At 39.6% G+C, this 12,652-nt stretch overlaps 1 protein-coding gene across 2 annotated transcripts; it reads left to right on the top strand.

Moving 5' to 3' along the window:
• Window positions 1-8: 8 nt before the first annotated feature.
• On the top strand, window positions 9-9,750 carry LOC117300804 (protein Mpv17-like). Of its 2 annotated transcripts, none has more exons than XM_033784620.1 (8): window positions 9-67; window positions 1,159-1,252; window positions 1,518-1,633; window positions 2,822-2,914; window positions 3,109-3,204; window positions 5,226-5,258; window positions 6,752-6,804; window positions 8,328-9,750. In XM_033784620.1, exons 2-8 carry the CDS (start codon window positions 1,180-1,182, stop codon window positions 8,476-8,478), a joined length of 615 nt encoding a protein of 204 aa, XP_033640511.1. In that variant the 5' UTR covers window positions 9-67; window positions 1,159-1,179; the 3' UTR covers window positions 8,479-9,750. The 2 variants fall into 2 exon arrangements, with proteins under 2 accessions (XP_033640511.1, XP_033640512.1); XM_033784621.1 differs by lacking the exon at window positions 9-67 and adding an exon at window positions 74-91.
• Window positions 9,751-12,652: the final 2,902 nt, after the last annotated feature.

Below are 12,652 nucleotides of genomic sequence, written 5' to 3'. Positions count from 1 at the left end.
ACGCTTGAGGGCGCTATATATTTCACGTGTGATTGGTTGTTTTGGTAAAAAAGGTGAAAAATAGAAGGTAGGTGCGACTTTTTGATCGAGTGTGAGTTGTTTGTTATTGTCCGTTTGTTTGAATGATCTTCCCATCACGGGAACTCGGCAAACTCACACAAGGCATATTAACACCAAGCTGGCAAGAACCAATCTCTCTCGCAAACATTGGTTTAACGTCTATGAATTGAATGATCATGGATTACTCAAATCAAGAAATTGTGATTCAGTCTAGACGACAATATATTTGGATAACTTTCCGTATGGCGCCACCACTTTTTCACTCATTTTTACAAAAAGGGATATCTCATTGAGGTAAATTAGATACTATATTATTTCATATCGAATGAAAAAGTGGTGGCGCCATACGGAAACTTTTCCATATATTTATTCAGTCATTGTCAATAATGTCATGTGAAATCAGTGGTAAGCTGGGGGATTCGAACCCACACACAACCTTGTGATTGCGAGTCATTAAATGATAAGTAATAACAAAAATACACGGGAACCTTGTGGAAAAGTTTCTGTCTGGCGTCACCACTTTTTCATTCGATATGAAATAAATTGCCTAATTTACCTCAAAATTCAATGATGAGATCCCTTTGCTTGGCCTGTTGAAGGGGGGGGGGGGGCGTATTCTAATAAGTAACGAAAGCTAACTTGTCCTGCTTACCTGTTCCTAGTTGCGATAACGTATGTAACCCTCCTCCTGGCGGCCGTTGGGAGGAGGGTTACATTGTCGCAACTAACCTGTTGCTTAGTAAAAAATGAGCAAACTCTTCTTTTTCTTACTACATAAAAGTATAAAAGGAGGGAAGTCAGGTTGGCGCATTGCCTCGCCTTCGACTCACCACTGGGACTGTGGGATCTCAGTTCGAATCCTACCGGGGGCACTGTGGATTGGGTTTTTCAGTCCATCTTGACTTCGTGGGTTTCCTAGTTTTCCCTGGTAGAATTCTCGGGGGGTATTCCTCCCACTTCTAAAATTGAAATTTCTTCATTGTCATCTCACCTTGTCTAGATGCTGAAAAGGCTTTGAATATATCATAGATGTTGATGTAGATGTAAATTGTATATAATTCTAAGAAATGGTTTGTTTATACTTTTTATTTATGACAGGTACTTTAAAGAGGAATCAAGATGTTGAGATTATGGCAGACATATACAAGGTTTCTTCAGGCACATCCACTGAAAGCACAGATGATGAATACGTGTAAGTGAAAACAACTAAGATATTCTAAATGATTATGTGATGCCTATTAATCTTGGTTTTACCCTTGCACTAATGTGTGTTAGCACTGTATACTCAATCTCAATACTTTCCTGAGTTCTGTGAAAAAAATCAACAGCTCTCCATTGATCGTTAGCATGTAGTTGTAAGTTTTTACGCTAACAGTGATTACCAATAGTGTCCAGTGTCTTTAAGAACCAAACTCAAGGCCTGAAACTTAATAATAATAATAATCTCTAATTTACAGGTGTTCTTATGGGTGTTGGTGACATCGTCTCACAACAGGTGGTTGAGAAAGCCGGATTGAAGAATCATAATGCAATCAGGACAGTGAGACAGGCTTCCTTTGGTCTCATCATTGGGGTAAGGGCTTCTTCATATCTAGTTTTATTTTGTGTGTTTGCAGGCCTGGGATTTGAGAGGGGCTAGGGGCAAGAACATTTTCATTTTAAAAAAGGCACTTGATATCAGAGACTTTTGATACCAACGCCAAGACCAGGGGCAACAGAGGCAAAGGCCCCTTTGTTTGTCCTGTTTGCAAAGTGTTAACATTGTCAATGCAGTATAATAATAATAATAACCAGTTTTTATATAGCACTTTTCACACCCGGAGGGCGTCTCAAAGCGCTTCACATTATTACCCCTGGTCACTGGGCCTTAATTCACTCCATTCGCGTCTGTCAGCGCAACGTAAACCGTTGATTGACGTACTAAAAAAGTATACACGCCTTTTAAACATGACGCACATGACGCTCGCAGTTTTGTACGCTCATCAGCAGATTGTGCGTTCACATTTGCTGCATTTTTTGGTTCGATGACACATACATAGAAAAGAACAAACGCACTATCATGCAAATAGCCGTACAATTGCCGTACAAAATTTCAAGCTTTTGTATTGGTTCGTACATAAACATGGATGCGCCCACACGGCTTCAAAACATTAATGCGTGTATAACGGGGTGTTAGCGCTCTAGTCAATGTATAAATATAGCTCTATGCTGTGTACTCTTCGGTCAGCTGATGGGACCCCAAATGTTTTCCTTGGGTTTGTTGTAACCTGCGACCATAATAATAATAATAATAATAATAACAATACAATAATAAACGTATTTATAACGCACCTTTTCCAAAGGATACAAAGCGCCAATTATTTTTACTGCAAGGTGAGTGGGACGAAGATTTTGAAATTATGAGACCTTGTCCATAGCACACCATGTAAAGGTTTACACAGTGTTACGGCACATACAGCAGCCACAGCCAGGAACACCGGGGCGAACCCCTTCTCTTTTCGATAAGTGCATGCACTGGGTTCTTTTACATGCGTTACTTAACACATGGGACCGACGGCTTTACGTCCCATCCGAAGGACGAAGCAATGGTCAAGTGGCTTCCTTAAGGACACAAGTGTTACACAGCTGAGGATTCGAACCCAGTTGTATTCGGTGCTCTTAACCGCTCAGCCACGACACTTCCGTGAAGTCTGCAACTGACGCAGTGATTGGTAGATCTGCTCTTTGATTTATGTGAATGCTTTTTTTTTTTTCAATTTAGGGACCACTCCTCTTTACGTGGTTTTCAACGTTAGACCGACTGGTTAAAGGAGCAGGCACTATCAAAGTCCTTAAAATGGTCGCCATTGATCAGGTAGAGTGAATTTTGTAAACATTTCTTTTTCTCACATCCAACAGCTTAAGTGTCAATGACAGACCAAAGAATAATTCCCTCTGCCCAACATGATAAAATTGAATATGAAATTAAGTAATTGACTCATGTACTATTTTAACCATGTGCACCCAAACTGTTTTCACAAGTATCTGTTTCTTCTGTTTTCTCCTTAGTCTGTGATGGCTCCGTTGTTCATCACTACATTCTTCTCGTACATTGGCTTGACAAGTGGACTATCAATACAAAATGTGCGAGACAAACTAAAAAAGGTACTGGCAGTTTTTTAAAGCATTGACTCAATTTGTGTAGTTCCATTCCTTGTTGTCCGATTCCGAGTGTGAGTCTTTCCCACCGAGTGTGAGTCCCTAATATCCGAGTTTGGGTCCTCCCCACCAAGTCCATGTTCCTGTTGTCAAAGTCCATAGTCGACCCACCGAGTCAGTGTCCCTGTTGTCTGAGTCTTAGCCAGAATCCTGTCCATCGAGTTCATAACCCTGTCAGAGTCCGAGTCCGAGTCCTTTTCCACCAGGTCCCCGTCCCTGTTGTCCAAGTCTTTGTCCAAGTTCTCCCACTGATTCTGTGTCCCTGTTGCCAAGTCCGAACCACCAAGTCTGTGTCCCTGTTGTCCATATGTTGGTCCCAGACCTCCCCACTCTGTTCATTATCCTGTTGTCCGAGTCTGAATCCTCCCCACCACGTCCAAGTTCCAGTTGTCTATCTTCGACTCCTAGTCTTCCCTACCGAGTATCCCTGTTATTCAAGTCCTAGTCCTCCCAACCGAGTCCCTGTTGTCCGAGTCCTCCTGACGGAGTCCCTGTTGCCATAGTCAGAGTCAAGTCTTTCCCAAAGAGTTTGAGTCCCTGTTGTCTGCCTCCGTGTTTAAGTCTAGGTCAAAGTCTGAGTCTGCCCCACCGAGTTTGTGTCCCTGTTGCCAAAGTCTGAGTCCAAATCCTTCCCAAAGAGTTTGAGTCCCTGTTGTCGGCCTCCGTGTTTAAGTCTAGGTCTAAGTCTGACTCCGCCCCACTGAGTTCGTGTCCCTGTTGCCAAAGTCAGAGTCAAGTCCTTCCCAAAGAGTTTGAATCCCTGTTGTCGGCCTCCGTGTTTAAGTCTAGGTCTAAGTCTGAGTCCACCCCACCGAGTTCGAATCCCTGTTGCCAAAGTCTGAGTCCAAATCCTTCCCAAAGAGTTTGAGTCCCTGTTGTCGGCCTCCGTGTTTAAGTCTAGGTCTAAGTCTGAGTCCGCCCCACTGAGTTCGTGTCCCTGTTGCCAAAGTCAGAGTCAAGTCTTTCCCAAAGAGTTTGAATCCCTGTTGTCGGCCTCCGTGTTTAAGTCTAGGTCCAAGTCTGAGTCCGCCCCACCGAGTTTGTGCCCCTGTTGGTTCTGCCCTGTTGCCGCAGTCTTGAGTCCAAGTCCTCCACACTGAGTCTGAGTCCATGTCTGTCTTATTCCCTCATGTATAAGTAAGTGCAGAACTATTTGTAAGTCATTGCATCACATGCGTTGGTATCGCTCCACGCCAACAGTTTTTGTTGCGTTGGACTCAAAAACTTGCATACATTTGTGTGTAACTTTACCAAAAACAGAAATTGGGAGGGGGCTGACATTACATCAGTTTGCAGAGCACCGGCACGGTTGTGTAGTATCGGTTCAAAGTTCCTCTCTAATTGATATATCTTATTTCAAACCCAAATCATTGGGTCCTAAACTGCAAGCAGTAGCTTGGGTCCTATTTGCAAGTCAGTGCTTGGGTCTTGTAGACTTGCAGTTGTAAGTTAAAGGCAGTGGACACTTTTGGTAATTGTCAAAGACTAGCCTTCACAGTTGGTGTATCTCAACATAAGCATAAAATAACAAACCTGTGAAAATTTTAGCTCAATTGGTCGTCGAAGTTGCGAGATAATAATGAAAGAAAAAACACCCTTGTCACATGACGTTGTGTGCGTTTAGATGGTTGATTTCGAGACCTCAAGTTCTAAATCTGAGGTGTTCAAATCAAATTCGTGGAAAATTGCTTCTTTCTCGAAAAACTATGGCACTTCAGAGGTAGCCGTTTCTCACAATGTTTTATACCATCAACCTCTCCCCCTTACTCGTCATCAAGAAAGGTTTTATGATAATAATTATTTTGAGTGATTACCAATAGTGTCCACTGCCTTTAAGCAATATTCCTGTGAAATGTATAGCTCAATTATGTTTCTGGACAACTAAGGCTCTTCATGAAAACAGGGGCGATATGCGTAAATCTTTGTATAATATGGTGAATCTTCTTGATTTTTCTGTTTTGTTACAGGATTTTAAGACGACTTTACTCACCAACTACAAGGTAAGCACAATTTTATTAGTGATGTTTGAAGATTTGCATGGTGTGGAGAATAAGAAGCAACTACTACTAGTAAACTTCCGGGTCAACCATGTAGAAATCTCGTTCGGAAGGATTGTTGGTCCTGAAAAGAGCTTGATCCATTGCATGGGTCTGCTACCGTAAGCAAAGAATCAGCGCTTATGGAAGCAGGGAATTCCATGCTTACGTCAAGCTTATTTCACAGGTTAGCAGGGAATTTTTGCTTGTGCAAATGTGTAGTCCGCATTACTAAGCATTCTTCCCTTCAAAGATAGTGCAGAAACTTGGCACTTGCCCTGTATGCGAAGAATGGTAAGCAGAGCCATGAAATTGGGACATGGTGTGTGGTCTCTTGTAGGGTGTCTTGGCTGAGCAGATAAGAGCACAGAATTCAAGCTCTGATGATTCTGTTCAGCAGAGTGTGGGTTCGAATCCCGGTTGTGACACTTGTGTCCCTGAGCAAGACACTTAACTATAATTGCTTCTCTCCACCCAGGGGTAAAATGGGTACCAGTGAGGGCAGAGGTGGTTCTTGTGATTGGTTTAGCCGAATAGCGCATCGTTGTTGCGCAGGCTGTATACTCCCCAGGGAGCTGGTTTACGGAATGATTAAAAGGCAGTGGACACTATTGGTAATTACTCCAAATAATTATTAGCATAAAACCTTTCTTGATAACTAAGAAGCAATTTTCCACGAATTTGATTTCGAGACCTCAGATTTAGAAGTTGAGGTCTCGAAATCAAGCATCTGAAAGCACACAACTTTGTGTGACAAGGGTGTTTTTTCTTTCATTAATATCTTGCAACTTCGACGACCGAATGAGCTCAAATTTTCACAGGTTTGTTATTTTATGCATATGTTGAGATACACCAGCTGTGAAGACTAGTCTTTGACAATTACCAATAGTGTCCAGTGTCTTTAAGGCCTGGTAATAATGTGAAGCGCTTTGGGACGCCCTAAGGGTGTGAAAAAGCTAAAACTAAATATTATTATTATTTTCCTCGCGCCAGCTCTTTACAGAGCCAACACTCTCAAATTTAGTTTTAATTTTTTTATTTATATTTATCACCAAAGCCTTTCCTAAAAGACATGCCCATTCAAACGTCTTCTTTGTCTCATATCCATGATACACAATATAGAATGAAACAATCAATTGTTTATGAAGAATTTAAGTTGTTTGCTGGATCAGCACTTGTGTGTAAAAACAAACAGGCTGAAGGAGGTCGCGGAAGACCTCCGCGCAGCCAAGGTTTGCTTAAAAGGGCCGATAAAAAGTCCGATAGGAACAATTCTGCACTGGAAACCTACCGCGACTACGCTGTAAAACGCTATGCAAATGTCGCTGAATATAAGAAGACCAGGTGGGAACAGACAGTAGAATTACACCAGAGCCAGTCACGATAACTTTCCGCATGGCAGCGGAAGAAAAAGTCCAGTTGGAACACGGCTTTAAACATTGAACAATTCTTTACAGGTCTGGCCTGCTGTGCAACTTGTCAACTTCTACTTTGTCCCACTACAACACAGGTAAGTTACTTTAAAGTCACCTGGAAGAGGTATTTTTTCAAAATAAAGCTTTTGTCCATAATATATGTGTTTTGATGAGTGGAATGTGAACAGTTAACTAAGGTTTTAAACAATCAGTTCTTATGTTATTTACAAATTTAAGAGTAGACCCCGACCCGAGAGGGCGCTGTTCCTGACGTCAATCGAGGCAGACTTTGCCTGTAATGCGTAGAGTAAACACAATTGCAAAGTACATGTACGGACCAAGTCGTGAGTTTGTACGTTTACAAAAAAAAAAAAATGTTTTTCCCGGCTATGCCGACCAGGTGTATTGCTGCTGAATGCAGAAAAACACTTTTTGAAATGTACCAACTCACGACTTGGACGTACATGTACTTTGCACGTGTGTTTACTATACACATTGCAGGCAAAGTCTGCCTCGATTGACGTCACAAAAGGGGTAGGCGGAGTCAGCCCCCCAAACAACTTTATATATTTTTTAAACATATAAATCGTGACAAACAGTTACTAAAAAAATTGTTTTATTGTTCGTAAGCATATACTCTTATGTTTGAAAGAAAAAAAATTCTATTTCCAGGTGACTTTAAGATGTCATTTTCAGATTATTACAAATTGCATTTAAATTTTGTAGAAATTTTGCCTTTGCTTCAAGTGGCACTTTTTGGGGAACTTGCTTTGAAACTTAAAGGAACACCTTGCCTTGGATCGGACGAGTTGGTATATAAAAAAAGCGTTTGTAACCGTTTGTTATAGAATGCATATGGGTAGAAAGATGCTCTAAAAGTAGAATGCAATAATCCACACAAGTTTGCCTCGAAATTGCGTGGTTTTCTTTTTACTTTGCAAACTAACACGTCAGCAATTTATGGGAGTAAACAATTTGACTCCCATACATAAATGGCCGACCGTGTTAGTTGACGAGGTAAAAGGAAAACCTACGCAATTTCGAGGCATGTTTGTGTGGATCATTGTATTCTACTTTTACAGCATCTTTCTACCCATAATTGTTTTGGCATTTTATAACAAAGACCAACTCGACCGATCCAAGGCAGAGTGTTCCTTTACAGATATTGTAAACGTTTGGTAATTTGAACCCACTGTTTGTTTTAATCCAATTACAGTTGTAGATATAATATCATAAAACTTTGTATTTATTGTTTAAAATCCTGGAGCTTTAATAATGCTGCAAATTGCACAGTTGTAACTGTGTGTTGCACAATACATTGGATTATATTTGCTTTTGCTGCAAACGCACCTTTAGAAAGTTGTGTTTATAAAAACATATAAATTGATTATTTGATATAGATAAGTGTATTTATAAAAACAACACAGGTAGTTTTATAAAAATGTTAAATTTACGTTGGGGATAAATAATATTATCTGGTTTCACTCTTCCACCGATTATTGTCATTGTATACTCTGTGAACAAAAAATAATTTTTAGATTTCCTTAAATGCTGTTGCCTATATAGATTCTGTATTTCACTGATTTCTTTCTTCTCTTTTCACCATTTTTTCACCCAGAGTCCTAGCAGTAAATCTAGTGGCTGTATTCTGGAATACATACTTGAGTTGGATGGCAAATACGCCCCTCGAGGACGGACAAAAAGACACTAATGACGTTAGTGATGCACCAATGTCTGAAACACTTCAAATCGATGCTCCAAGATCATGACGAGACAATATGTAATTAACTGTAGTTCAAGTGATCATTGAGGTGCTAAGCTGAGGTGCTAACCATAGAGAGACTTTACTTAGCAAAAAAGGGTCTGATCAAAAGCACTAATACTGTATCACAAATCGATGCTCCAAGATCATGACGAGACAATATTCAAACAACTATGGTTCAAGTGATTATTGAGTTGCTAGGCTGAGGTGCTAGCCAGGCTAATCTGCTAAGCATAGAGTGACTTTACTTAGCAGAAAAGGTTACTTTCAAAAGTACATAAAAATTATCACTCTTAACGATTTTGCTCTAACATCATGAAGATACAATATTCGGACAACTATTGATCAAGTGATTGATGAAGTGCTGAGTTGAGGTGCTCAGCTAATCTGCTAAGCATAGAGGGAATTTACTTAGCAGAAAAGGTTACAACCACAAGTACTAATACTAAATCAGACATCAAATCGATGCTCCAATATCATGACAAGACAATAATTGGACAACAGTGGTTTAAGTGTTTATTGAGGTGCCAAGCTGAGGTGCTAAGCTAATCTGCTCAGCACAGATTTAATTTACTTAGCAAAAAAGGTTACAATCAAAAGTACTAATATTATATCATGCTTAAAGATCATGACGAGACAATATTCAGACAACTGTGGTTTAAAGAGTCATTGAGATGCAAAGCTAAGGTCCTAGGTTAATATGCTAAGCATAAAGTGACTTTACTTAGCAGAAAATGTTTTGATCAAAAGTATATACTATATCACACTTCAAGTCGGTGCTCCAAGATCACGACAAGACAATATTCAGACAACTATGGTTCATGTGATCATTTAGGTGCTAAGCTGAGGTACTAAGCTAATTTGCTAAGCCAGGAGTGCCAGGATTGTCACCTGTGATAGACATGGCGCATTTTAAGTTTCCCATATTAAGCATAGAATGACTTTAGTTAGCAGAAAGTGTTCATGTTTTATGTGATCATTCATGTACATGAAATAACAAACCTGTGAAAATTTGGGCTTAATCCGTTGTGTGGGGCAGGAGAAAGTTGTGGACAAGATTCAGATTTTTATTTTGGTTCCAACATCTGAAATCAGCTGTTGAGTTTATTTTAGGTTTTCAGATATGATTTTCTTCATAATCAGTAAGCTTTCAGACTAAAACTAAACAATGATGTATGGATTCTGACCAATTCTGTAAAATACCTTTAATTTAAAGGCAGTGGACACTACTGGTAATTACTCAAAAAAATTATTAGCATAAAACCGTACTAGCGAGTAATGGGGATCGGGGAGAGGTTGATAGTATAAAACATTTTGAGAAACTGCTCTCTCTGAAGTGAAGTAGTTTTTGAGAAGGAAGTGATTTTCCACGAATTTGATTTCGAGACCTCAGATTTAGAATTTGAGGTCTCAAAATCAAGCATCTGAAAGCACACAACTTCTTGTGACAAGGGTGTTTTTTCTTTCATTCTTATCTCACAACTTCGACGACCAATTGAGCTCAAATGTCCACAGGTTTGTTATGATGAGATAAAGTGAGAAGACTGGTCTTTGACAATTACCAATAATGTCCAGTGTCTTTAAAGCATTTGTATTCAAATTTGCCCAAAGCTACTGTTGAAATATTATGTTGATATCATGGTATAAACCACATTGAGAACTGATTGGGTAACAATTCATTTAATTTTGGGGTTTTTAGAGTTTTTGTTTTACCCAAAACTGTTTTAATAATTTTGTTAAATTCTTTTCACAAACCTACTTATCACACGTGATACATAGGTTTAACTTACCGGTACAGTTCTTGTCATGGTCATTTGTTGTCATATCTTGCCTCAACGAGACTGAATTCCTTCTCCACAACGATATTTACTATTACACTTTAGATGCATCCCATCGTGGCCCAAATGCGTGGGTAAAACCGGACACTACAGAAATAAAAAGTAAAGTTTGGTGTATAAAAAATGTAAAAAGCAGGAAAAAACACACAAAACTTGAAACTTTATCAAAAGGTGAACATTATCAATCACCTTTAGCTTAAGTCAGCCCACATGATCTTTGGGATAAAAAAATTTAGTGTTTTGTAATTTGCTATTTTAAATAAAAAAAAATGTGCAACTCCCTTTAAGGCACTGGACACCTTTGGTGGACTGTCAAAGACCAGTTTCATAAAATAACAAACCTGTGAAAATTTGGTCTCAATTGGTCATCAAAGTTGCAAGAGAATAATGAACGAAAAAACACCCTTGTTGCACAATAATTAATGTGTGCGCTTTCAGTTGCATAATAAGTGGCTTATCAGATGAATATTGTCAAAAACCAAAGAACAAAATAATTGTGTTTTCTTGGGGATGGTTAATAACCACGAGAGGGCGCTGTAGCGTTTGTTTGTTTGTTTATTAGACAATCTCCACAGAATTCTATAAAAAACAACAATTTTTTATTGGACAAAAACAGATAAAATACAAGGGAAAAGACATTTGAATCTGAGGAATTGTCGAGGATAACACAAAAGGGATGTAAAGGACGGGTGTTGATGTTTTTAGATTCCCCAAACTTTTGGTTTTATATTAGTGGTATTATGTCTGTTCCTTGCTCTATACTTTAATCATAATCATCGCATGACGAAAAGTATTGTATTCCTCATCACATTAAAGGAACACGTTGCCTTGGATCGGACGAGTTGGTCTATAGAAAGCGTTTGTAACCGTTTGTTGTAAAATACATATGGTTGGAAAGATGTTTTAAAAGTAGAATACAATGATCCATGACACATATTTGCCTCGAAATTGCGTGTTTTTCCTTTTACTTTGCGAACTAACACGGGCGGCCGTTGATGGAAGTCAAATTTTTCACTTCCATAAATGGCCGACTTTGTCGACGAGGTGAGAGGAAAACCACGCAATTTCGAGTGATACTTGTGTGGATAGTTATATTCTACTTTTAAATTATCTTTCTAATTATATGCATTTTATAACAAACGGTTACAAACGCTTTTCAAAGACCATCTTGACCGATCCAAGGAAACGTGTTCAATCATAATCACCGAAAAGTATTTATTCCTCATCACATTGATGTGATTGAAACCAAAGGCCTTGCCGCCCCTGTAAATCTTCCCTGAGTATAACCTCACTACTCGCATTCTGAAAATAAAATAATATTAATGAAAAACGGAATAATTTTTAAATTTGCCATTTTGTACTTCTTCTGGTAAATGTCCACCTTTTTGTTTTAGAATGTTAACTATATTAAACTGATCTGTTTACGTTTGCGTTCGTTTTTCAAATAAAATCTTGTTATTTTTAATGATAGATCTCTACTTACTCTAAAGTCTTAATAAAACCTCATTGAAGGTTACACACCTAAATAGTGGATGGTTAACTGACGTTTTGCCTTATTTTTCCAAGAAATGTTTTTAAATTAACTTTGTTTGGAATGAACAAGGTAATTAATTTTTTTCTGTAGGAAGGACAAAACTAGACCGCTTTATTTCAAGATAATTGAACAATTTATGTAGGACTCGGAAAACAGAGCCTACAAAGTTCCTTGGTCATTGCCCGTGCTTGATAGCTCTGGATTTAATTCCTCCTATGATCCATGATTCTAGCGAACTTGGGGGTTATTCTGGGAAATAACCAGAACTTTGGTGGTGGGGTTTGAAGAAACGTTAGTCATGGTTCGTCACAATGATGGTTCATCGCGGAAACATTCATCACCGAAGTGGGTGTAAGAAAAGAAGCGTGTGTGCCATGCCACACGGGTCTGTTTGGGCGTTATGAGTACCCCCCCATCCCCCCCCCTTCCCCTCCCCCATTAGCCAGGGCATGGGATTCCCCCTCCTTCAAACAATGGTCACATCATCATTTCATTGTATAACAATCATCGTGTCTGACACGCATGCAGGGATACCGATTGTTGCGGGGAGTAAAGTCTTCCGGTGTGACGCCAGATAAGGCCGCAAGCCACGGCCCTTTGCTAAACCACGGTTTGGGGTTGGGCTCACGCCCGTTCTGCATGGTTGAAGTCCCGTACCGAAGTATACGCTTAAGGCGGAGCCTAAGCCCACAATGCCGTTGTTTCGAAAGGGCCACTGGCTGCCGCCGGGCTGCGCTTTATCACTCTCGTCCCCTGGCTTGCTGTTGTTGTGGGGACGGACTCACTGCCTAGGATCTTTTTATAAAAAT

Source organism: Asterias rubens, chromosome 16 (genome assembly GCF_902459465.1).
Source record: "Asterias rubens chromosome 16, eAstRub1.3, whole genome shotgun sequence".
NCBI classification, from domain to species: Eukaryota; Metazoa; Echinodermata; class Asteroidea; order Forcipulatida; family Asteriidae; genus Asterias; species Asterias rubens.
Note: the sequence above shows the minus strand (reverse complement) of the source record. Positions and strands in the feature narration are given on the sequence as shown.